At 40.1% G+C, this 27,654-nt stretch overlaps 1 protein-coding gene across 5 annotated transcripts in view; it reads left to right on the top strand.

Annotated features, from left to right (window-relative positions):
* The window catches only part of rcan3 (regulator of calcineurin 3), a 46,307-nt gene extending 23,000 nt beyond the window's left edge, over positions 1-23,307 (top strand). For all 5 annotated transcript variants that reach the window (XM_005925677.3, XM_005925676.3, XM_042222453.1 and 2 more), the window contains 3 exons: positions 15,390-15,563; positions 16,431-16,602; positions 20,142-23,307. In XM_005925677.3, the coding sequence (XP_005925739.1) occupies positions 15,390-15,563; positions 16,431-16,602; positions 20,142-20,296 (501 nt within the window). In that variant the 3' untranslated portion in view covers positions 20,297-23,307. The remainder of the gene's footprint in view (positions 1-15,389; positions 15,564-16,430; positions 16,603-20,141) is intronic.
* Positions 23,308-27,654: the final 4,347 nt, after the last annotated feature.

Genomic DNA, 27,654 nt, shown 5'->3' with positions numbered 1-27,654 from the left:
CCAAGCTATTCCAGTAACATGTACATAGGTGGATTGTTGAAATTTCATTTCCATCTCGTAATGATGTTGTTGTGCTTGTTTGCTCCTGTTTTATGCTGTAAATATGTAACACAAAAAAACAGTCCCTGTTGACAACTGACTCATCCTATGGTCTGTGGCCCCTAGCTAGCCAGGCAGCTGCTGTGATTGCTCCCAGGTCTGACAGTTTCTAAACCACTGCAGACCAGCCAAGGTGAAAGACACCAATGTATCACCCTGCAGTTGTTCTCCAATTATAGGAGATTCAAATTTCCCTAGGGGATGTTAGAGTAAGAAAAACGACTGACGAGCTTCACCGTGGAACCTCTAAAGTGTTGATTATTTAGGATTTCGACTCACCCGTGACCTAATGTCTCTTAATTTATTGTACAGTTCATGATTGTGTGTTTCAAGGGGAGTCTAGGGTTGGATGTGTCATTTCTTTCGCTGTGAAAAACCTTCATTAAAACCTGCTGCTCCTTTAGATCGTCCGTCCTCCTCTGACAGGCTAGACACAGACAGGGGCAGGCCAGTCTGATCAGAGGACAGTCTTCACTAAACCTTCCTGTCAAACCGCTCTTATCAGCCCACCTCTCACAGACTCCGCCAAAGAAAAGGGGGGTATGTGCACAATTAAAACAGCAGACAGAGGACTGAATAGCACAAAGAACACTAGTAATCCTGGTTTCTAGTGCACTGAGAGTGATGGAGAGCACAGAAGAAGAGGGCAGATTAAAGATGGGCACGTGGGGAGCACGCTCAGATTGAACCCACCTCCCCGTCAGTCTATTCTTGTTTTTTTTTATTATCATTTAACCAGATCTGAGCCTGTCTGAGGCCCATGTTTTTATTACTATGCCTAAATCTGTAGATGACAGATAATAATCGGAATGCTGTTTTGTTCCAAAGCACTTTGGGTGAACTTAAGTGGATTGATGCTATTTATAGACCCGTCAAGGAAAGATTAAGCAGTGTTGGTGTTTGAAAGGGGAACATGAAGAAAAACAAGTGAGTGCTTTGACATGGTTGAAAACGCCGCGGCTCGGGTCTTTGCTGATTACATCATTAATGAGACAGACTGAGAGGCTACGCACAGGGTAGGTTGTTGTCATAATAATGGGAAGGCTGATGGTGTAGAAGGCTCTCTTTTTTCCAGAAAGTGCTTGGGATCCATTTTACATTAAACAAAAGGACTGTTGATGTGAAGTTCGGCAAGGCCGGAGGTGCAGGTTGACTGCATGCACACCTCATGTCATTACCTGCAGAATGTACCAGCATAAGCAGATGACAGCACGGGACACATTTTGAAGGTCGTAGCATGTTTTGGCATGCTGTGAATGTATTTTAGGACAAAGCTTGCCTTTGCAGTTACAGTTACCATGCATGCTTGATTTGATGTTGACACTTTCATGTAATATTTTTTTTAAATATCCACTTGCACTTTCATATAGGTGTAAATAGATAATGCGCGCCTGTTGACCTGCTCTTTCTCTTGACAAGTTTGTCTCTGGTTTCACTTAGTCGCAAAATATGTGTGTGTTGTTTCTTTTTTTGTTTTTGGAGGGTGGGTGGGCGTTAATTAGGATGCCTATGTAGTGCTTTACACATTTGCCTAACAACCAAAAGATGTCCCCTTTGATCCCAGGAGAAGACACAAATCCCTGTTGGGATGTGTCAGAAAGGGCATCCGGTGTAGAAATCTGGCAAATTGAACATGCCGAGCTACCCACTGAGGCGACCCCTTGTGAGTAAGGGAGCAGCCAAAAGTATCTTCATGATATGTTTAACACATCAGTGTTGCTGGAGAAAACAGCATTTTGACATCATGACCTCTTCACACTTACAGCTCCATCGGTTCTCCCGACAGTCAGACCCGCCTCATCATGAAAACAGCACACAGAGGCTACACTGCAAACCACCAAGTACAGCTATTTTCGACTTATGCCTGATTTCCCCCACACAGAAGACTCTAGTAACACTGACACACTCACACACTCCAACCACAACAGTGAGTCAGCGGACTCGCAGACCTACAGACAAACATCTCTGTCAGCAAACACAAACAGCACCTCGCAGAGGACACTGGGAGAATTCTCCATCCACCTGGGTCACTTTCCATTTGTCCCGTCGACTGTCTGTCTTTCTGCCCGTCTCTCACTTCCCTGCGTCTGTTCTCACGCTTTGCTGTTGCAGAAACCGCGCTGGTTATGAGGAAGGAGACGAGATCTGATGACTAATCTGCGCTTTTGTTGTTCAGCAAAACTGAAGAGTGATTTTGCTGACGTCTGTGATGTTTTCATTCTTTCCCGCTGTCTTTTTTTAATGTGCTACGTTACATAACATGTTGTCATCGCGCTTCATTTAGGAAGTTTATTTTAAGCATATAAACAGCACAGGAAGGTAAAAAGCAATATACTAGACCATAGTTTTATATAGAGATATTTTCTATCCTTTGCTTAAACCCTAACTATATATGTATGTGTGTGTGTGTGTGTGTGTGTGTGTGTGTGTGTGTGTGTGTGTGTGTGTGTGTGTGTCCCAGGCCTCTGGTAGAGGACCTGAGCTTGAAGGGTAAAGATTGCCCGAAGGGTGAGTGTGGAATTTTTTTTATATAGGCCTTATGTACAATATAGCAGAGTGAAGATAAAAATATACATGTATCAGTCCCACTTAGACATTTGGCCTTTTGTTTTAATATTCTAGGGAAATACCACTGACAGAGCTCTTAGTGCATACCGAATAACCATGCATTAGATTTGAGCGTTCATGTTATCTTAGACTCACATTTAAAAACATTGTTGTGATGCTGCCAGACCAGGTGTTTGTGTAAGGCAAGAGGCAGAGAAGCAACAGGAGGGTAGGGTAGGGAAGGCAGAATGGATGTAGACATCGGCAGTATCATTTTCTGTGCTGGTAGGAAACTAGATCTGCATATTGGCAGGGTTGAGCGATCCTGGGTCTGAGCAGTGGGCTCAGGTGTGCCTGTTCCCCCCACTCTGGGCACTAGGCAGGCGGCATTCACATTTGCCTGAAACCCTAGATAAGTGCTCGAGCTCAGGTGTCAGCTAAAGGTTAGTGCTGTGTCCGTTAGGGTGACGTAGAACAAAGGACATGCTCCTGGCTTGGGTGTCTGGTTACCATGTAGCCAAGATGACATGACTGTGTGATAAGATTAGATGCAAAATAAAAAAGGTCTTGCAGTGGAATGTAGGGGCTCCCAATTTACTTACCGAGGACAAAGAGTTCGGAAACGGCATCATGCAGTGACTGGTCTTTGTTATTGAAGGTTCTTGTGGAACATAATTTTCTTGTCAGAATTTCCAATTAGATTTCCTGTCTCAGAAAAATGGCTGTGAGAATGCAAGGGACTGAAAAAGCAACATCAAGCCAATTACTAAGGAAAAACACAGCAAGAGTTTTACATACCCTGCAGTCTATGGTGTATACACTGCACTGTGAAAGCTAAGGGCAAAAACTAATAATATTAAGTATAGAGCTGTGTGTTTATCCATATGCGGCACATAGATTAATAGATTATGCATTCAATTGTATATCATAAAATAAACACACTTATGAGTCTCAGTTTCTAAAAGCAAGTACATTTTTCTTTTTGTGCAATTTTGCTTTTAGTTATATAACGCCAAATCCCAGCAACAGTGGCCTCAAGGGAACTTATATTGTAAGGTAAAGACCCTACAATAGAAAAAAGAAAACCTCAACAATCAAACAACGCCCTTTGAGGAAGAACTTGGTGACAGAGGGAAGGAAGAACTCCCTGTTAACAGGAAGAAGCTTCCGGTAGAACCAGGCTCAAGGAGGATCAGCCATCTGCTGAGACCAGTAAATCAAACACTGTGGAGTTTTGGGACTTTCGGTGTCTTAATATAAGGAATTTGACATGTCATTGTAAACTGTTGGGCCACGAAAGTTTCTCTCCTGTTTCAGAGCAATTCATAAGGAATTAAAAGTACATTGGTAGATATGTGATGCATCTAGGGTCATGCTTTTACCATTTTGAATCACTGTCCACAATATTTCTGCAACAAAACATGGTGATGTAACTGTGCAGCATGCTCTTGCCTTTGTTTCTGCACTGCTTAATCATCACTAGAGATGCTGTATCACCACAGAGTAATGCACTGATTGCCACCAGAGATGTTGAAAGAGGGTAAAATGCAAGAGTGAGCAGTAGGAAGTGAGAGTGGTGAGCTCATTTGTCTGTACTCTGCGGCCTGAGCTAAGGACTGTTGGTGTGGCATCTTTTAGCCACCTTATGTAATGTTGTGTAACTCTCTGGATTATCGTCACCTTAAAAGTGTACGGATCTGCGTGCGAGCCAGCTAGAAATTTTATGCGTGTGCTTGTATCACCATCTGTGTGTTCTGCCTAAATGGAGCTGAAGAGGAAAAGCTCCAGCTTCGATAAAAAATCGTTTTAAAAAAACCCGTAATGACCACGTTGGCGGTAATAGGATTAATGAGTCTCCCTGTGCTATAAACTGATTTCTAGCTCCCTGTCGTGGACACGTTGTGCCCTTGGCAGTGGCAGCATAGCACTGCAGCGTTGGGCCCTGTCAATTCAGCTCATTGCTCAAGGTATTTATTCACCTGTATAACACTTGGCCCATTCACATGCCTTCCCAGTGTTTTCAGAGCCGTCACAATGAAGACAAAGTTGTTAATCACAGATTGTTCTCACTGTTTTGTAATACTAAGGATTTGCTGCTATGCTAATGTTAATGGCTGATTTGAGGAAAGCTGTGATTCCCTATGTTGGTACAGGTCACTGCACACACACAAACACACACGCACAATCTTTATCCGGAGTTTATCCAGTGATACTGAGTCTGATTTTTTTCTCTCTGACACATTACCTAATCCTAAGTAGTCACAAGCTAACAGTAGCTTACAATGTTTTATATTGCTAAAACACTAACCCCTAACCTCCAGGCTGAATGTAGCCATAACAGCCAACAGAAACCACTGAGCACCTTAAAATACACTCGAGTTATAATTTGTATGCGGCATGTTACAAGCGTATTGTAAAATACTCAAGTACTTTATGTTTCACTTCAGGGCTTTTACGTTGGTTTTTGGAAACTCTCTGGTGTTTATTTATTTAGGACCGTGCATGTTAATGAACATAAATGTAAAATAAATTACATGAATGTAAACATGCCAGATTATAGCCAAGGGCTAATTTCCATCTGTTGTCCATAAAACATTAAAAAATAGACATAATAATTCATAAAAAATTCATAATTCATTTATAATAAAAACTCTATCACCAAACTCACACATATCATTCTATTCCCAAATAAAACATTAAAACTATACAACTCATACATGATCACACACTTGATTTGTCCATAACCAGTTTTTAACCTGTGCCTTAAACAAGTTGAATGTCGAGCATTCTCTAATGGATTGGGGAAGACTGATCCACAGATGGCCACCCTGGACAGAAAGGACGTTCTGCCCAAATGCTGTCCGTCTGTGGGGAATAAACAAGTCTCCTCGGGTTGCAGCTCAAGTGGTCCTGTCTGAGCTTTCTTTATGCCTAATGAACTGCTTTAGTGGTGGTGGAGCAAGGGAGTGTAAGACTTTATATATTAAACACACTCTTTTAAGTTTCACTAAGTTATTGAAGTTCAGTAATTTATGTTATGTGTTGGATTTTGGCTCTTTTGGGGGAGCACTAGTTTGCACACCTCTCCATCAAGCATGTAAAACAATACTAGACAGAAAATGAATTGATGTTGATCGCATTGCTCATAAATATTTAAACAGTTAATATATGAAGTATTTCTTTATGCAGTTTATTGAACTATTTATGCCAATGAAGCCGTGTTGAGCTGAACTTCAATTCAATTCAATTTTATTTGTACACAACTCAACAACAGTCGCCTCGAAGCACTTTATATTGTAAGGTAGACCCTACAATAATACATACAGAGAAAAACCCAATATGACCCCTGAGAGCAAGCGCTTTGGCGACAGTGGGAAGGAAAAACTCCCTTTTAACAGGAAGTAACCTCCGGCAGAACCAGGCTCAGGGAGGGGCGGGGCCATCTGCCGTGACCGGTTGGGGTGAGAGAAGGAAGACAGTAACTTACATATACATATATGTGTGTGTGCATATTTTTATCTATCTATCTGTATATATATAGATATCTATATGTATATGAGCGTGTCTGGACATAAAGGTTTTGTTTTTTTTTTTGCTTCTGTAAGGCTTCTTGTTTCTGTTTGTAGTTTGCTTATAGGATTAATGGATCAAGCTTGAGTAAGTAGTCTCTGGTAAGAGTAAAACAGAGGTAGCATTTTTCCAAAATGCAGTCTCAAAACCCACTGGCTAACATCTGAAGCTTTTAAAAATGTCTCTTCCATTGTAAACAAAGATCAGGAAACCGTGGCGAATGATTTTTGCTGTATACAATGGAAGCTGCAAATGTTGGCAGTTATCCCCACAGGTAAAGTCATCAGATAATAGCAGATGGGTTCCCAGATTGCCAGTTAACTAAATTTCTCAAAGAAGCTGGAAAAAAAGTGGTGGTAAAATTTAGCGGATATGTACAATTAGAATCTACGTTTAATAAAGTCACTTCCAAGCCATTTGAGTTATTGACTTTCAGTTTTTTAAACAAACAGATAAACTATTATGTAGTTTACAGATGTTTCATTGAAGTTAGAAGATTTTCAAAGTCCTGCCTTTACTTTAATACTAATGTGAACATGGCTAGAACAATTATCAGTAATCTGAGATGGGAAAAAAGGTGACTAACGAGGTGTAATAAATAATTTCCCTTTATTTAGACGCTATATGAGGAGTAGATAATGGATGTTAGTGGTCCTGCACAATAAATGAAACTTAAAAACCTAGAAAACTCAAGAAATCCTCTTTGTAATTTGAGTTTTTATTTTATTTTATAATTTTTTTTACTGTGATTTCTCTAAAATCCGCCACTTGAAGGGTCTTCTATATTTTAAATATAATACATATTCAACTGGAAAGCTATTAGAAAAAGTATACTGGAACAGAAATGCATGCAGGTACAGTTATTTTTCGTCCAGCGCCGTCTGTTATCTCTCCAATCAGATCTTCCTACCTTGTTCATCCTCATTACATTGGTTCCAGTTTGGTCCTTTAGGGAGGACAGTAATTAAAAACGATTGTCTACACACTTAAGAAATGAATTTTCTTAATTATTCCAGCATTATCTATTTTTAGTGTAACACCATCCCCCACTCACCCAGAAGCTCTGTGGCCTAGTTTGTTGATTTTCACCCAAATCCAATTCAAGCGTGAGGGTCTGGATTAGACTGTGTTAAAGCTCGGCACGTGTCGCAGAGAAAGCTGAGTAATTCCCCAAAGGAAGGGGAAAAAAACAAAACCCTTCTTCACGTCCCAATTAGGTTTGGTTAATCTTTTCATTTTGATCCAAAACGCCAAATGGTGTAATTCAACATGGAACTGAACAAGCTTGTGGATTACAGTCATGGATTGTGCTCTGAGTGCCAGGGTGATTGAAATACTGTACAGGATTAAATGGGAAACCAGATAAAAATGGAGCATTGTGGCCCAGTCAGTCAATTTAAATCAAGGAAATCTCAGATAAACTTGTTGGAAATGGGGCGCGTGGGCCTGCTAATGTGCATTTTTAACATTGTGAAAGGGTGAATTTGAACTGAAACGACATTTTTCATCTAAATCTAAAGTTGTCTAAGGCTAGGGTTAAATTGAACCAAATCCTCTTTCATTGTAGTTTTTATTATTATGTGTTAGTTTAATTTACCCTCCAACCAGGGTTGTTATAGTTATGCTGCTCTATTATTTTCTCGACTATTATTGTCTATCTGAAGAATCCTGAGAAACGGTTTCTGACCAAGCATCAATCCAAATAACCCTTAATTTAAATGCTGTTATTGTAATTTTATTTGTCTACTATTAAAGGTCCAAAATTGCTACAGACGAATATCAAATGCCTTTTCTGCGTTACCTATTATTTTGAAAATAATTAATTATATTTGTGCGTGCGTGATGGATTTTCAGGCATCATCAAAGAAATAATGGAACATGTAGCTGTGTTGCAGATGATGCTACTCGCTGGTTCCCGGCAGTGACAGCAAACTAACAGCTAAATAAATGGACCTTATGTAACTCTATAAACACAATGAGCTGACAAACACAACAATAAAAAGTGACAGCGTGTAGGCGCTTTTGTGAAAACATCGCAATTTGAACACAGCTTGCTGAGAATACATTCCAGTATTTGTCCAGTGTGTCTGAAATCGTTTATCCGTCAGTAAGAACAGGAAGAACCTGCAAGTCTGCTGAGCGTTAGTGCTGTTTACATATTAAAGAAACTTAATCTCCCTTTTACATAAGACGGGAAAACACTTCAAGTCACAGTCATCTGATACTTGACCAGTTCATTAGGTAGAGAAGGTGTGAAGTAGATCCTGTGGGAGTTTTTTCTCTAACCAGCTTCCTGTTTCTCTCAGCACTGCTCTTTAAATTACTACTTTCTTTTGTTCTGCCACCGAAAACCATGTTGGCATTTCCCAGTAAACTTGCACACCTCATCCCTATGCTGTCTGATCTTTTTTTTGAGCTTGCTGCTGTGAGCATGCACACAGTTATGTCCTTTTGCCACTGCGATGACAGCCTTCCCTTTACAGTCAGGAGCATAACTACCCTATTAACCCAAGGGGGAAGCTTCTGAAAGGAAGGCCCTGGAGAAACTGCAAGAGAGGTTGCAGCTTACTAGCAAGCTTAGTGTCTTTTTATGTTGGTGTCTTTTGTGCTAGTTTGCAGTTGTGCCTGCCTCTTTGTTGGATCTCCTGTATGTATCTTCCCCCCTCCACAGACAGTTCCTGAACTGCAGCTTTTGATTGCAGATCTTTTTATGTGTACACTAATTATGGTTAATATTACGTAATGCAAGAATGTAATCATATGTAAAAGCTAATTTCCATTTTCCCACTTTATACTAGTAGAAGCATTCAAGAGGACCTTTTCAAGTGTATTTTTAAGGGCCGTCTTGCTGCTGGAAGCATGAAATCATTTATATGTATGAGGAAATAAAATTCAGATTAAAATAATATCTATAGCTTTTTAGTGAAAACAAGTAAAAACTAAGATCATGCAATTATACAATAAAATACTTACTTGCAAATAAATCTGCGAGTTGTCCAGCACGCTTGCATGCACACGTGGAGGTCGTAAAGATGGCAATTGTTCTGTCAAAAATGTTGGAATAAAGGCACTATTAAGTTAAGAGGTTGCCATCATTAAAAATGCCTAACCTGATAATGACCTTCAAAATGAAGTCCATGAAGACTGTGCTATAACACAATTATAAAAAATGTTCATAAATTCACAGAAAATTTTGATTATTTTATTTTTTACTGTGGACTTACTGTAAATAATCACTATTATTTAATTATTTTTTGTGTAGTGTGAATGGCAATTGGGGGATGGAGGCCTCTTTCAATAGGAAAAGCTGTAAAACATGAAAATACAGTTAAAAGGTAAAAAATCTGTGCAGTCCTTCCAATTTTCAAAGTTGTCCAGTGGGCCTGTTTGGAGTCCTTGCAGGGCCGGTTCTGGTCTGTGGGCCTTATGTTTGACACCCCTGGCCTAAAGATTAAAAAAGAAAATACAAATATATGCAAAAAAACTAAGAGCCAAACGGAAAATACTTGACAAATAAGTTCAGAAACTCATAACTCAGGGTCCAAAAAACGAGGACCATGACAGGTTCAGCTTGAATGTTGTGACAGACTAGCTCTGTTATGCAACAACTGGGCACAAGCAAAATCAAGGACAGGAAAGTAAGGGAATCTGGCTCGTGGAGCTATAGCTCGGGTGTTACACAAAGGTGACATGGAGAAATGTGCGGTCTACACCAAAGACTCTACACACACTGGAATTCTCTCATGAGCAACAGCCTTATTATAAACAGCAGCAAATTTTATGTTCTGAAGCAATTCGGTATCCAGCTTGTTCTTATTTTCAGGTTTGTTTGTTTTTTGGAGGTGTGAAGGTTGGTTTTCTTTTAATCTTCTGTGTTGAGAATGAAAAACAGGACGTGCTGTTCGCTTCTTCTCCCTCACCTGTTGTCCTTCGGGCTCTCACAGGACACAGAGTACTGGTAGGATTTTGTGCGGTTAAAAGCGGTCGTCCTTCAGCTGTGCTTAGAGACGAATGGCACTGCCCAATTATTTTATTATGCAGACTTCCCTGTGCGTGAGTGTATAGTAGGCGTATTGTATTTGTGTGGGTACCTACAGCTGTGGAAACACAGTGAAGAATCATGAACGCTTTGTCTACATCACCCACAGGCTTGCTCAATTGCTCTCTGTATCTCTCTCACAAACACACACTACACAAGGGAACAAAGGGAGTAGGTCACCACAGGGAACATTGTGATGGCAGATGAGCAGGGCACTTTTCAGCCACATGTAACTCAACAACCCCTCTCTTCTTCCTCGCTTCCCCTCGTCTTCCTCCTCTCATTCCTTTAGCATGTTTGCGCATAGAGGCCACATAAATTAGTGATCAGCACGCTCACTTGTTACGCACCAATCAGTCGTGGGTTTATCAGCGCTGGCATATGGTGGTGTAAAACAAACATTGCCTGCTATTATGGAACATGATCTCAGAGCTTTCCCACGTCTTTGCACATGCCAAAATATCAATTTGGGTTAAGGAAGTCACCACTGTGTGTGTGGGTGTGTGTGCGCCTCTGTGTATGTAAATGATAATCTTATCAGTTTTACACATGGAGTTTTGATGACATCTGAGTCATAGAAGCTGGCCAAGGCTCATGGAAAATTCACAGTGTGAATAAGGGCTGAGGCGGGCTCTACAGAGAGGTTCAACAAGTGTCTTTGTTGTTATACTCAAGTCACGATTACACCAAAATCAGGAGCAACTGTAACAAACAATGGAAATGTAAAATGCTCTGAAATGTAAATCAAGATCTTGCAATACAAATGCTACCAACCTCCCACCCCCAGTTTACTCATAACCAACAAACGTGTCTCTTATGATAAACACCAACTGTGACTCATGAGTCTGTCTTCAGTCAATTTCCTTTAGCTATATGACGCTTGAAAGCTTTTTTAAGGTGACTGCTTCAGTCTTTTCATTTTAGTCACTGCATCGTTAATATCTTAATTTAGTGCGAGCATGCTCACCAGCATCTTTTCCTTTTTAGCTCAGATAAACCAAATGTACAACATATGATCAGTAATAGGAAAACAGAGTTAAGAAGAAGCTAGGAAATTGTACTGAACAAATGCTTACCTCAAGCATTCGCCTTGAGGGAAGAAAAAACTTCAAGTGAATGCTAATTGTGTTTTACACCTGCTGAATGTGTAAGCAGCTGTTTCTTAACATGCTTTCCATAGTGTAGGCTGTAAACAGTTTAGTAACAAGTTAGGTTTGAAGCTTTTTTTGCTCGTCTAAAGTGACCACAAAAGCCTGTCCATGTGGATTTGTTCCATTGTTCATTTATTAAATATAAAATTCAAATTTAAAACAAAATCTGTCGTGCTCACATGCAAATATTAAGGAACCTGAAAACAACATTTAACAAACTGAAAGGTGAGACCATTTAGGCCTCAGTCATACAGCCCTAGAGGCCGATCAGTGACCCAGTAGCAACTGGTTGCTAAGGAATTCAACTCAGTTCACTTCAATTTTGCCATCTATAATCCAGTGTTGAGATCCCCTCCCAGAAGCCTTGACGCCCACTCACAGCCTGGGCCATTTGACCTCAGTAAATCACATGATAGGGTGGGGCTAGGTTTCACAATGGGTTCACCTGAAATCTTGGCTGATTGTGACCCACACCCATTTTCACACCTGGGGTTCGCGTGATTAATCAGAGGATCAATAGGGGGGTCCATGACCCTCTTGGTGACACTCCACTAGGGTTTAAAATCTGGGACTCTCTACCAGTTGCTTTTAGAACTGAAGAAGCTTCTCGGATGAAAGGTGAAACATTTTTAAGAAATCTTTTCTTTTCTTTTAAAGCTCTTTAGGCTACGATGACCTGGAGGACTGAGAACCTTCACAGACAACTCAATTCAGTTTTATTTATATAGCGCCAAATCACAACATTTGCGTCAAGCCTCTTTATGTTGTAAGGTAAAGACCCTACAATGCAAAACAGAAAACAGAGAAAACCTTAACAATTATATGACCCCCTATGAGCAAGCACTTTGGTGACAGTGGGAAGGAAAAACTCCCTTTTAACAGGACGAAACCTTCAGCAGGACCAGACTCAGGGAGGGCAATACGTGGTTGGGGGTGAAGGAAGCAAGACAGGACAAAGACATGACGTGGAAGAGAGCCAGAGTTTAATAATAACTAATAATTAAGTGCAGACAGGTGTATAAACACAACTGAAGAAGAAACACACAATGCATCAACCCCCAACACCGTAGACTTATTGCAGAATACTATGCAAAGTATGGGCAACTGCAGCAATCTGATAGCATCCAGAGCTATCACTAGGAGGGTTTTATGCCTCTTTGCCTGCATCATTCATGAGAAATTCAGGGAAAACACATTTTTCCCTAGGCCTCTGTAATTAGGTTTTAGTATTTCACTTATGTAAAACTGAGTGGCTCACAAGAGACAGATGGATTTATTACTATATTACTATGTACCCTCTCTAATGCAATATGTAATATGAGAAGTAACATCTTGACATGTTGCTTCTCCTGCTATTTATGCACAACTTTGAGCGTAGAGCATTCATATTAAATCAACATACTTAACTCCCAGCTCTCCCATTATATTTAGCGATAAGCATGCTCTTCAATCTCCTCTGGCTTTGAGGGATTTTTGCATTTTAATTGCTAAGTTTCACTTAAAAGGAGTCAAGATATTCACACATTCCTAACTTGACCTCTTTTCCTAGCATCTTAAGTACGCACCTTGTATGGTGAAGTCCAAATCTGACTAAAAATGGTATCACATGGCCTGTAGGTGAAGTCACTTCTGATGTTAAGCCAGCTACCCAGAGGGGTTCAGCAACAGAAGACCTGATGCACTTACATGGGGAGAAGACGTGAAAATAAAACAAGAGGGGAAAGGGGGGAGGATTAGGAGTAAAAGCGCTAATCTTCTTTTTTATTTTCCTCCAAATTGTTTGACCACAGTGAACAGCACACTGCAGCATGATGGCAGCTGACAGCTTGCTGAATCATTTAGAGCTGTGCATGTGTCAGATAGTGTGATTATGTGATTTCTCTACAGAGAGGCCCATATTATAAAGCATATATATTTACTGTGTCAACAAAAAACCAAGGCACTGAGATATAGCAGCTATATATTAATACAAATGCACGATGGCTTTACTGATCATTATTAAGTGTTTACTTTACTGTGAACTGATTAGTCACTTAGTAATTAATCGATCATTTAGGTAGAAATGCCAATGATTTGAGTCAGGCTAAGGAGCTTGGAAAGAAAAGCGTCTGGACTTGTTTAAGTTGCTTGGAGACGTTTCACCTCTCATCCGAGAAGCTTCTTCAGTTCTAAGGGTCAAATGGTGGAGAGTCCCAGATTTAAACCCAGTGGGAGTTTCCCCTCAAAGAGGGACAAAGGACCGCCTGGCGATCCTCTACCTAATCACATATGTGATTAGGTAGAGGATCGCCTTAGACTACGATGACCTGGATGACTGAGAACCTTCACAGACAATGATTTGACTCAGTTTCAGCATCTTGATCCAGATGTTCAGATGTTTGTGTCTTGCGTTATAGTAAAAAGATATTTTATTTAAAAACAGCTTTTTTAGACGGAAAAAACTGAATAAAAATGAATGAAAACAGTTCTTTTTTATATGAATATGGACATTTTAGCATGTCAGTGCTGTGTTTGCAGCTTGACTTTAATTTATGATACCCAGACTTTTATGTGTTGCTCGTAGTTTGATTACATACAGTGTGAAAGTGTTAAGATTTTTGCATTAAATGTCAAACAAGGCCAGATGAATATGTGCCAGATTCTGGCAAGTGTTCTCCAATAAGACACAGGGCTGAAACGACACGCAGAGAGAGCCCAGAACTCATCCCAGTGTGCCGAGTGTGCAGATTATAGGTGTATCCTGTCACTTAGGTGTCACTAATGTACAGAGGCAGATCTCACAGCCGACATGCTGCCTGTATTCCTTCAGGTAACGCTCACCTTTTCCATCCTGGTGATAGCTGCTGTGTCAGCTCAACAAGGAAAGTGCTGTGGGACTATTTTAGTTTCTAGCTTCCACTGACAGAAGAAAAATTCAGCTCAGATAAAAATCTGTCAGACAATAACAGAAATGGGCGCTGACTTGAGAGCAGCATTTAAAAGTAGACATTGGCACCACTGATTGCAAACACGTGGCTCTTAAGACACTTGATTAAAGTAAAAGCAAACGGCCATATCCACATACTTAACTATGGCTTTGCATTAACTTTAACTCTTTAAGTATTAAGTAGAAATGTTTTTGTAATGGCCGCTTTACCCAAGTTGAGCACAAGAACTACATTAAAGATGTAAAGGCCCTGTGAACCTGTACTGGCAGAAGACCACATTCAGTTGATCATCCTTCTTCCTTCTCAAAAGAGGGTCTAGTTTGATAGTCAATGTTGGAAGGATTCAAAGAGTAGCACTACTGATTATTCAGAAACGAGCTCCCCTGGTGGCCTCTTACTTTCTTTCTTTTTTTTTGCCCTCCTGCTGAGCTGCTTGATTGAGTTTACAGTTGAGGAGGCCAATTTGGTGAGGCCTGATGGGGGGGATATGGGAATGTATAATCGACATATAGTTCAAGAAGCAGAGAATTACATAAGGATTAAAAACGAAAAGAGAGACAACAGCAGAGAAGAGTGCTGGAAAATGACAGAGCTGGACGCAGAGCACTTAGTCACACAAGTTTCTCGCGTAGTATTCTCAAATATCTTATTTTGTTGTATTTGAGATATTTGATGTTATCTAGCTTTTGAGAAAATAGTGCTCAGAGAACATAGTTCATCTTGAGTAATTGCACACAAAAGAAATAGAGAACAATAAACAACAGTTTTTAATCCAATTTTGACAATCATTAAGTGAAAGATGATGACGCTGACTCAGAAGATTTGCCTCTAGTCAAGCATATCGCTGTGTAAATACTATTGCCGTGGTTTGTCAGTGAATAAATGTTAACTAAGAAAACATTGTTTTAAGTGTTTATGGAAAAAATGTGACTTGTTTAGTCTATTTGGGTTTTTAAATGGTTGCTATATTTCACAGTATCAGCAAGTTAACATGCTCAATAATAGCCTCGATCTCTCATCAGACTTGTACATTTTTACCTTTTTTATCTTGTGCAGGAGAGGTTCGAGGCATTGTTTAGGATCTACGATGAACAGGCGACTTTCCAAATGTTCAAAAGCTTCCGGAGAGTCCGGATCAACTTCAGCACCCCAGAGGCAGCAGCCCGCGCACGCATTGAGCTACATGAGTCCGAGTTCAACGGCAAGAAGCTTAAACTCTACTTTGCTCAAGTAAGTGTCAGCTGAGGGGTCTGGGAAAGGGCAGGAAGGGGGCCTGGGAGATGGAGGATCTGAGGCAAAGCACTGCTTATTTACATAGAGAGTTAGGGCACAGTGCATTGTGTGTGCACAGCAACACACAGAAAAACAAACTCGGAGAAAGAGCATGGTACACAATCTCCTCCCAAATTCTTTCAATTTCTCTTTTTAATCCATCTTTTAGTGTTGTTTGCATCTCTGAGCCACACCTGACTGCTTCCTGAACCTATGAGCCTTCCTGTCAAAACTCATCTGTTACATTATTGAGCACAAGAACACAGTTCTTGATTCCCCACCCACCCACTACACTGTAGCTGTGTGAACAAGTGTGTCTCTATGCAGTTGTGGGGAAGAGAGAGGTTGAAGGATGAATTTTACAGGTTACATACTGTATAAATTGTATTTCAATCACATTTAAATAGCTATAAATTAATGTGTAGCAAGTCCAAAACACCCAGTTTAGCTCAGTTTTAGTCAAGATTCCATCAAAGTTGTGCTTCCTGAAATAAATACAAGTCACTGCAACTCCAACTGAAACTCCCCTTATCGCGAATACATCATCAGTCATGACCCCTGCTGCACCTTTTAGTACTTTGATGTAAGAGGATTAAGGATTTTACAGCTTGACAGATGCCACATGTAGGTATTGTAATTACAGCAATTGGCAGCTATCAAAATGCTGAAATCCATTCATTGGAAAAAGCCTGTTATTTGAGACTTGAAGACAGAGCTTCTGACTGAAACTTCAGTTTATCCTGTGCATATAACCAGCGGACAATGAGACTTGTGTATGAATTAAGAGAACAGTCGTTTCATCAGCTATCATCTTCTCTCCAATAGATCCAGAATGGTGACGAGGACATTGATAAGTCATATTTGGCCCCTCCCCAGCCAGTCAAACAGTTTCTGATCTCGCCCCCTGCCTCGCCGCCTGTGGGCTGGAGCCAGAGCGAAGACGCCACGCCCGTCATCAACTACGACCTGCTGTGCGCCGTAGCCAAGCTCGGACCCGGTCAGTACTCAACTTCAACACGCTCGTGCTCTGTGTTGGTACTCGGTGCCTACAACAGGCGTAACACAGGGAAAATGGTGTGCAACAAATGTATGAAAAAATCTCCTTTGAATCATTCGTCTCTGAACAGTAAAGCCGAAAAAAAGCAGGAAATTATTTCATGCACCTCAGGGGGGCGATGTGGAAAGGATATTTATCTGGGAAGCAATCATGACAAAAGGAAATGGAACATTTTTGAATTATAACTCTTTTAATCTTGACTTTTACTGCGGCGCGTTAGTCACTTCTGAATAGCGTCTGAAGTACTTGTTCAGAAGTACATTTAAAGAATGCTGTGCCATTTAAAAATCTGTCTTTCTTAGCGATCTCAGCGAAGAACTTCCTGCTGCTGTGGTTTTTTGCAGAGAAGCATAAAAAAAGGAAACGCCAGACTGAATCCCACGAATCAAATCCATTGTTCGAGCTATGATACATCAGCATCAAGGGTCATTGTCAGTACATATACAATGAAAGAAGCAGTGGATTCAAATGATTTTGCATAACATACACTGACTAATGAGTAAAACCCTTCATAGAAACCATAAGTGGATTTTTGGAGGTGGTGAACGTCTGTGTGTATTTTTTTTCTATCTGCAGTATTAAACTAGTATTAGAAAGTCCTGCAGGGACAATTTATTTCAAGTCATCATTACTTATTTCAGGGATTTAGGAGGAGTCATTAAGGGAGGATGGTAAACCAATGGCAATAGTTTATAGAATCTGCCCGAGTGAATCTGCTCTGCTTTCCATTTAGTCGAGCCAAGTTAACATTCATCAATGCCACCCAGGAAAAACAAAACATCCAGTGTGGAAATAGTTGTAGCAGCTAATCTTACAATCACGTTCCTCCCCACCTCAAGAACAATGCTGTTTCATTCTTTCCATGTCTATGCAGATCAACAATTGCATCCTTGTTATTCTAAGTTTAAACAGAGTTCTAGAGGCTCTCAGAACTAAAGTTAGCTCAGTTAAACTGGCAATAGACTACTTGAGTGTTGGCATGCATCCCCAGCCTGCACGGAGCTGCCACAAATGCTAAATACCTTCCTGTTTTAAACCATCCACTCGTATCAGACGAATATGTCGGAAGATTTTATTTCTTACACACACATAGTGTAAATGATAGCAATTGGATATCGTTCAGGTCTCACTTTGCCCTGGAGATTTTGTACCTGGTTGCATATAGAGTGGCATGGCAATATGAAAGCTAATGAGGAACCAGTCTAAATGAGGCAGCACAAACCACCACAGTTAGACTGGCAAGTAAACACCTGCACCTCTGTCTGCCTTGTCAGCAAGATATCAGATCGCCGCAGCCTTTAGAAAATGTCACCTAACACGCACAAGAAGGTGTGCCATTTCCACAGCGTCTTTCCATGCTTGCATATGTGGATGTGATCATGCTGATGAAGTGGAAAAAACAACCCGAGCGCCATTTATTATCACCAAAACTGATGATTAAACTCGCCACGTCCTCGCACGCACAATTACACACACACAGTCCAGTTCGGAGGACCATTTTGACATGTTCTGCTTTTACCATAGCAACACGAGGCTTCAAGAAACTGCTTTGTTCTGCGCGTCACATCCTGCCATCCAACATCAGATTAGTTCAGGGCTGCAGCACAGCACGCTGACTCCCTCTGTCAACTCCCCGTGGTAACAGCAGGACTATATTCGGTGTCCCTCTCTTGTGTTTGGCACCACGGCGAAAAGCGACAAGACCAATTTCCTCCTGTCTGCCAGCTGTCTGATCTCCATGGCGACTGTGATACAATCTCACAAGAGTCCGTTTTCAATCAGAGTCCGCTGAGTTTGGCATCCAGACAAATGGCAAGAGTATTCCGGGGAATAGTTGTCTCTTGAACACGTATCCTGATTTGTTCCTTAACCAACAGGAAAAACAGCTGTCACCATATAATAGATGCCGTACATATTTCAAACATAAAGTATATTTAGTTAGTCAACCATATTAGTGCAAAATTAGTGCTACTCTAGACAGAAGGAGGAGTGTTTTTCGTCTCCTTATCATTCATGGGGGATGTATTCAAATCCCTTCAGTAAAATCAGAGGCACTATAAGAGAGAGACAATTAAATGTGGAACTGAAATTTATGGGAAGGTTTTGGAATGGCAAAGACAAATGTAGAAATACAATTTCCAGAGGCAAAAGCTGTTACATAAGTGTTACTACTTATATAAATTTGATCATATCTGGTGGTTTTATACATGCACTCTTAATGGTATGGTGTCCATTGGTATAATGAATAATGCTTCAAAATAACTGGGCAGTATCCTGCCTCCAGGCATTTGAAATGGTCAATAATATTGACTTACTTTTAGACTTAAGGTTGTAAAGTTCTAATATTACTCAAAGAGAGCAAAACATACAGCAGTTTCCTCTGGAATGTACACTACATTAAATGATTAACTTGCATGAAGCCTCTTCTACTGAGCAATGTGTTAGTCCAGTTCTCAGTACTCTGAGTTTTGCCAGTCTCTCTTTACCACAGTAGTGGTTTTGCTTTCATATTTAATCCGTAAATGTCCAATTACCATTTTTTTAGTTTATTTAATTGAAAAAAAGAATGATGTACTGTGTGTGTATATATGTAGATTGATAGGTAGATATAATGATTAGTTTGCATTTAATCTTCCAACAAACTCATTCTCATAAACTTAGAATTAATTAATCAATTAAAATACGTAGGTGCTGCTGCCAGTTTGTGGAAGTCGCCATGTTTCCCTGCCATCTTGAATACAGTGGCCGAGACGGACATCGCTGTTCTGCCTAATTGTGTTAAGTTTGTTGATACAGACCCGCCACATATGTATTAGATGAGAAGATGAGAACTCATAAGAAAATTGTAATTCATGCTTATTTATTCCTAATATACTCAAAATTGACAAGAGCCAGCTAAACAGCTATGGATGGTTATAAGCCAACATTATACCAGCTAATGTTAGGTTCAGGTGTCCAGGAAATCACATTTTCCCTAAGCATAAACAGTTTGATTATATTCTCACATTGTACGAGAGTTTATTCGCCAAGTGTGTAGCAACTTAAAAGTTTCAATAACACTAGTTAAAAACAGAAGCCTCTGATGACAGAAAATTTCAGGATGTTCTCAATAACTCCGCTCAGTATCATCAAGATGGATCAGACTTCTTTAACAAGCTTACAGCCGCCTCCAGAAGTAAACATCGACACATACAGACAGCTGAGATGAACAGCTGACTAACGGCCTGCTAAGAAAACAGCAGATTGTGGGATGTATCTGGTCTGGAGTCATTTTGTTATCTGAGTACACTAAATACAGATGAACGGCAACCAGTATTATAGGTGACTTGAGTGTAGAAGCATAAAATATCGCACATAAAATATGAAATATGATTGTCCTACAGTGGCCAGGATTGTGCACTGCCGCAATTTGCTGACATCTAGTGGTGATATTTTACAGACTGTAACTTAATGGCTCTTCTCTCTTTCCATCCCCTCAGGTGAAAAGTATGAACTCCATGCAGGAACAGAGTCCACCCCCAGCGTGGTGGTCCACGTGTGCGAGAGCGAAACAGAGGAGGACGAGGCAGCGCGGCCAAAGCAGCAGATTGTCCAGACCAGACGTCCCGACGGACCCCCAAAGGTCTTCAACTAGAGAGGCCTCCCTTCCAACACCAGTGGGGCCAAGACCGCCACTTAAGCCCACAACACACCTGCCCTCTCTCTCTCGTCTCTGCACTCACAGAGAGCGTCGATGCCCCTCATTTCAGTTCAACTAAAGCAAAAAAAAAAAAAAAAACAACCAACAAACATTGCTCGAAGACGGTGTTTGTGGGGAGCGTGGCGATGGAATGAGGTGGCTTGAAGGGGATGGATGAGAATCACACACACACACTCATCACATTCTGTGGACAGCCTGGGGGAGCGGTAGGCATGCTTGCCTCCACCCCACTAATCTCCCCTCGTTTTCGGCAAGAGGGGTGGAAATACCTGTCCCTACGCAGGCACCTGTCACTTATCGCACACACTCAGCTCTCATTGCTAGTCCTGCTCAGTAGCTTGCTAGTCAGTTAGGTTGTTAGCTGTACCTCTCCCTTCGTCTCACAGTCATATGTAATAATCGAAGATCTTTGGTTGAGGACATGTGATACTTAAGCAAAGATATTTTTCTTTTCTTTCTGTTTTTTTAAACAATAAATTGTGTTTTTAGGTTATACATATGTATTATAAATGTCTATTTTTTTCCTCCTTTTTCATATCTGCTGGTTCGCAGTTTCCGCTCTCATTAAGACTGACTGTGTGATGTTTCCGCTCTTGTCTGCATGTATATACTGTATTACAAAAAATACCTACAGAAACACAAATACTAACAAGCTATATCAAGAAAAAGGAACCTATTTAACATCACACACAGCACGAAGCGCCATATGTGACTAACAAAGTTGTGGTGGTTGTCTGACTTTTTTTTCTTTTTTCTTTTTTTTTTGATTTTGCTTTTTGTCCTCTTTTATTTGGAGAGGTGTTTTTTTGCTGTACTACTAGATGTGTATACTTACTACGTATTTGATACCCCAAAACTTTTTGCATGCTAAGTTACTTCTGTAGATGAAGAGCTGAGGTGTATTTTTTTTCTTAATTGATGTTCGTGACTATGACAGAGGAACGGGTTGATGCTTTTGACGCAAGTGCATATTTGCGCACAGGGTTGAAAGTATGTGAAACGGGGGGTAGAAAAATAAAAGCTGAATGAGTTTTTGAAAGCTTGACAGTTCAGTCTTTGACTCGACGGCAAATTTGCATGTGTCACTTTTTTGCGATTTGACAGGTCAAACCCCCTTATTTCTTCAAAGGGGTGTCGGGACGGGGTTTGTTTTTCTGTTTTTTTCTGATTCTGTTTGTTGTAATTCACAACTTAAATGTATTTTTTTATGTTATTTAATCAAACCCACAATCTGTGTCAGGTTTCCTCCGAAACCTTCTACTGCTTGTTTTGCACTGAGAATCTCTCGATATCTCCGAGCAATTGTGGGACTCTTGGTCGTCTCCTGCTGCGCACCAGAGTACTGCGCTGCGTCTGGCTGTAAATAGCTTAGCGGAAAAAAATTTGCTGAAATAGTTCCTTTAGATATTGCAGTTTACCTGAAAGCATTTTGCTGAGAAAAGGGAAAATTAATCACGCCACATGAGATACACCAACCAAAGCATCGACTCATCTCCTAACATAAAATGATTTCTTTCTTACTCAGAGACTCTGATCTGTATTTCTAAACACAAGGATATCATGTTTCCGCCGACCCACTTGCAGTAGTTTGTATTGAATTAGCGCTCATTTTATAAAAACATACATTCCTTAATCTACAGCTCACCTTTATTTTGTTCCAATAAAATCAAATCAGACCAGTGTGTTTCACCTCCACTGAATGAAACATTTCAGCGCTTTAAAAGCAACACAAAGGAGGCGAGTCTGAACCTCATTTGTGTCATCAGACAGCATGAAATCTAAAAGTACTTTTTGCTATGTAACAATATTAGTAAGCAAACTACAAGTCTGTGTGCATGTGAGCACTTTACTGTCAGTGTGCTGTTATTTCCTTCACATAAAAGTCTTTTTTTAAAGACAAAGTAGGAAGCACATTGTATGTCTTCAGTTTTATTTCTAGTGTTGTTTGTTTTATCTCAAGCTAAACACCTGGTTAGCCTTTTCACCAGCATATTGCAGTGAGTGAAACACTCCACTTCCTTTTTGCTCGTGTGAACCTTTCAGGCCTTTTTTGGATCTGTGGAAGTGCGTTTCTGAAAAGCGGTGTGGACATGCAGTGCAGTTTTAGGTTTGAGAGAGAGAGAGAAAAAAAAGAAAGGAGGCAGGATGACAGTGCAGAACAAAATCACTATCTTTGTTTTTGTGTTTGTCCACAAGAAACATTCATTTTATCTTCACAGGATATGAAATGGTTCTTTGAAATGCACCATGTTGGCAGAGTGCACTTTTATTGGCACTACGGTTAAGCTGTCGCAGTTATCTAAGCAGACGGCAGACTGGTGGAGCTGCTGTGATGGATGATATTGTAGAGGAAGCAGCGGAGCAGAAAGAAGGACACAAGGAAAGATTTTTTATCTCTTTTGTCATGGTGTTTTAACAAACTGGTGCATTTGGTCACAGTTGAAAAGAAAATTTATATTTATGTACATATGCCAAGTGTTTTTTCTGTTGCTGAGGCCAGTCCCGGTGTGCAGTTTGTTATGGCTTCTCTTGGCAATGTTGTAAATGGAAACAAAAAAAGACAAAAATGTATAACAATAAGTTCCGAAGATGCTCGATCAAAACCGACAGTCATCTTGTTGTGTTCAACATGGACTCTGTTTGAATGTTTCTTTTATTTCTGGGGAACGTCTACTAAAAAGCTCAATTATACCGTTTGTCACTGTTGTACTGTTTCCGTTGAAACCTGAATATTGTGTCTTGTATCGTAGGAATCGAGAAAACAACGTAGCAAAACGAGCAATAATTTATAGTTCTATAATACCAGTATGTGTATTTTCATGTTCTGTACTTATTTCTCAGAGATGGTCTCTGTCTCTTACAGTATCCGCTTCGATTTGTGTAGTATAATAGTCATTTGTTTCACATAGAAAAAAAAATACATAAAGACTTATTCTTAAAATCTATGTTTAGTGTTGTTTATTTCAGGTGTGTCTTTGCTCAAGGGGCTACACTTGGGATGCAAACACAGAAACAGAATCTCATTCCAAAAAATTAGATAGTTATAGTTGTGCAGAAAGTGAGCTATGTACAGTGTATGTACTGGGCTACACCTCTCAATCTTTGAATCCAGTTTTTTCCAGTCATATTATCGTAAATATGAAGCTTAGCCGTGCGGTCTGCCTTTACAAACATCTGTAAAAGAATACGTTTTTCTAAAGAACTCATGGAATTCATGAGTCCTACTGTAATAGGATGCCACTGTCACAACACGTCACATCATGAGTTTTTATTCCCTCCCAGATGTAAGTGGTATAATTGTGCAATGGAAACCAGAAGGTGGCAGAACACGTAAAGTTACAGAGCAGCTTAAAAGCATTGCCAATGCTCTGCTGACTCAGTAACTCGAAAGTTTCAAACCTCGGCGTTTCTGTGGCTAAGCAGCTCCTGTAAATGTATAGTTGTTCCGGTACTTGTGTCCATAAAGTGTGTGTTGTGCCAGACATACACCTGAGTAAAATCTAGTCTCCCAGTTTGTGGCTTTCATAAGTTTTCATTACTTTCACAGAATTCAGCATTAATTTACCAAATGCAAGATCTTTAAAACATTTCCTGAGTTTGTTCTTCTTGATTATAACTGAAGGCTTATTTTATTTTACCAAGACCAGCTGTTGGTTCTTCAATAGATTAAATTTATGTGACAGAATAAATCTTATTACTTAGTATTTAAGTACAATTTTGTTTTTAATACCAAAAACTAGAAAGTCATTTGCAAATAACTACTTTCTGAAATAGGAAATAAACTGTAAGAACTTGGCATTTTTTCATGTAGAGGAAAGGTTTTTTCTTTTTGCCTGTATGAGCAGCAGATTCTAAAGTGAGAAGAGAGAGACCATCTTGAATTCTCAGCCCACATGATCTCTGCTACACATAAGTTCAGCATTAACAGCTTGCATGCTTGTGACACAATTACATTGTTGTAGTTCCTACACAAGACCACATTTGGTATAATGGGGGGCAGTAACTGACCTTTTTGCTATCAAAATGTCTTTAAAATGTGTTTATAAAATGTCAGCATGCTAAGTTGCTTTGTTTCAATGCACTGTATGCTAGCATGCTGACTGTAGCACTTAGCACATGACACCTGTCCAGTCATGTGACTGCAACAATGAGGGCAAACAGGCAACAAATGCTGGCCCACACTGGCCAATCCACAGAACTGCAGAACAGACCTGTTTGTTTCCAGCAGTTTCTTTTCTATTTTGCAAATTCACACTGGCATGTTTCAGATCACAGAAGAAGTTGCAATATTAGACAAAGATAACCAGCTACCTTGAGTTAATACAAAATGCAGTTTTGATTACTTCATTTATTAAGATAAAAGATCCATCCAAACCTACCTGCCCTGTGTGAAAAAGGAACGTGCACCATTTGTTAAATAATGAGTTAATGGTGATTAACCAAATCTCACTTCAGTTTCACTGACCACACCCAGGCTTCATTACTGCTAAACCAGATGAATCATGAAATCGGTTAAATAGAACCAGTCTGACAAAGTGAAGTAGACTAAAATACCTCAAAAGCAACACATCATGTAACAATTTGAAGAAACAGCTGAGAAAACAAGTCACTGAAATCTATCATTGTTGAAATGGTTACAAAACCATTTCTAAGGCTTTGGGACTCCAGTGTACTACAGTGAGAGACATTATTTACAGATAGAGAGAACTTGGAGCAGTGGTGAACCTTCCCAGAAATGGCCAGCCTACCAAAATTACTCCAAGAGCACATCAGTGACTCATCTAGGAGTTCACTAAAGAACCCAGGACAATATCTAAAGAACTGCAGGCCTCCCTTGCCTAAATTAGGGCCAGTGTTCATGATTCATGATAAGAAGGAGACAAAAATGTGATCCAGGAGAGAGTTGAAAGGAGAAAACCACTGATGACACAAATGAGTCTCTCACATTTATTAAAAAAGCATCTTAATGATCCCCAAGAATTTGGTGAAAAATATTCTGATTTAAAACCAACACAATATTTCATAAAAAAGAACATCATACCAACAGTCAAACATAGTGGTTGTAGAGTGATGGTCTGCTTTGCTGCTTCAGGACCTGGATGACTTCCTGTAATTGACAGAAACATGAGTTCCGCGTTCTACCAGAAAATCCTGATGAAGCAAGTCCAGCTATCAGTTCATCCACTAAAGGTCAAGCACATGTGGTTTATGATCAAAACACACCAGTCGACTTCTAAACAGCTAAAAAAAAAAGAAAAAATCAAGGTTTTGAAGTGACCTTAAATGTAACATGTTTCTCCTCTAAATTAAAACGTGGCATGGCTAAATTCAAACAATTCCACAAAGAATAGTGAGCCTTAATTCCTCCACAGCGATGTGAAAGACTAATTACTAGTTATCACAAACACTGAATTGCAGTTCTTGCTGCCAAGGCTGGCAAAACCAGTTATTAGGCTTACTTTTTCACACAGGTTTGGATATGTTTTTGTTCTTTAATAAATGGAAAGGTTATTTAAAGACTGCATTTTGTATTTACTAGAGTTATCTTTGTCTAATGTATCTGTCACACAACAAAAATCAGGAAGGGGACTTTATTACTTTTTCATTATGCTGTATATATTGTTGGGATTCCTGCATTTACATCACCACCAAGAAAAAACAGGTTTAAAAACCCTGTCCTTCACAAACGCAAGGGTAACAGATTATTTCTTGTCAAAACTAATCAGCAAACTTTAGCTAAATACCAAACTAGACGGTTATTTATGTGTCATTCTGGGATAGCGGTGCCAAAGCAGACATAAAATCTAGTTAAAGTTATTTTGATGTCAGGTGAAACATTTTCAGTTTCAAATGACCTACCACTGAAAACCTGGGTTGCAAAGATTGGTGGGGTTAGGCCAATGCATGTTTTTGGTTGGATCAGGAGAAGTTTGCATGGAGGTCAACAGTCTGTGGAACAAACTGAGTGGCCAGTAATCCATGGATTTCAACAGCTTCTCTGCACATCTGTCAAACGTTACAATAACTGTATGAAAGAGAGAGAAAGCCTTGTTTCCTCCTTCAAGTGAGCCTTTAGAAAAATAGCTTTTCGCCTTTAAACTGAGAATAAGCCCTGATCATTACAGTATCACATAAATTTTAGTTAATGGCGATTTTACTAGTGTTACATTCCCCTATGCTTAGATTCTTTTGAGTTGCTCTTTGATACAGATGAAGCAGATCAAGTTGTACCAAAAAAACCTTTTATTATTGTGCTGAGTATCAGTGCATATTTCCCACAGGTGAGTTGCGGTTAACACTGTGTGACCGATGTGCACACATTGTGACCCTAATTATTTTCTGTAGTCACAATTTAACCACAATTTCCTGACTCCTATGCAGGTTATCTGCCGAAAGCTGTCAGAGAGAGCCGCAGTGTTTTCACTAACTTATTTTGAAAGCGCAGCAGACTAGTTGCCTAACTTTATCACTCATACAATCATTCACCCAAACAAGGACAAGCAGCTGTGTTTACATGGCCCTGCAGTGGTCCAACCAGAAAGAAAGAATGGCTCTGGCAAAGGAATGGAGCCACGAGATCCATTCATTCAAAGAGGTATAATTGCCGCCATTAAATGTTACTGTCACTTTCACATTGCAGCTTAAGTTAATATTCTGTCTTGTTCCAAGTCTGAGTTAATGATTCTTTCAGTGATCGTTAGCGTGTTTGAAATTTAAAGCATGAGGCATGAGCGGACTGTGTGGCAGGCAGTGTAGTCATGACCTGCTGGGTAGCAAGCGACTGAACATTCACAGCTTCTGTTCCATCCCGTCAGCCATGAACGAAAGACAAATGATTGCTCGTCAATGTTGTGACAACAGTTTTCTCTCATCCATTTCCTCCTGACACATTGCATGAGGTGAGAAACTACAACAAAGCCAAAACATTGGCACACTGTTATCCCTGATTTCACAAAAGGATGTCTTGCAAGCACAGGTTTGGCCCAAACTTAGTCAGTGGGTTGGTACATCTTTATTGTAGCACGCAGTCATAAAGATTGCCTGTGTTAGAGGTAAAACAGTGGGCAGCTGTTGGTATTTTGCAGGTAGAGAGGACTGAGTAGGAGCTGTGATACTGCACTGTCTCGTTCTTCACGACACAAAAAGCCCTCTCTTCACAGGCAGCGGGGAATTCCTCTTCACAATGACTCTTACTGTTGAACATCACAAAGTGTGTGTATCTTCAGGGAACAGATCCAGTTAATGTGGATTTCATGGGTGTTTTGGGCACTTAAGCTCTCAAACTATACAGG

This window comes from Haplochromis burtoni, unplaced genomic scaffold (genome assembly GCF_018398535.1).
Source record: "Haplochromis burtoni strain Fernald_Lab_line unplaced genomic scaffold, NCSU_Asbu1 Contig_86, whole genome shotgun sequence".
NCBI classification, from domain to species: domain Eukaryota; kingdom Metazoa; phylum Chordata; class Actinopteri; order Cichliformes; family Cichlidae; genus Haplochromis; species Haplochromis burtoni.
The sequence above is the reverse complement of the archived record's forward strand: the minus strand, read 5'-3'. Positions and strand labels throughout refer to the sequence as shown.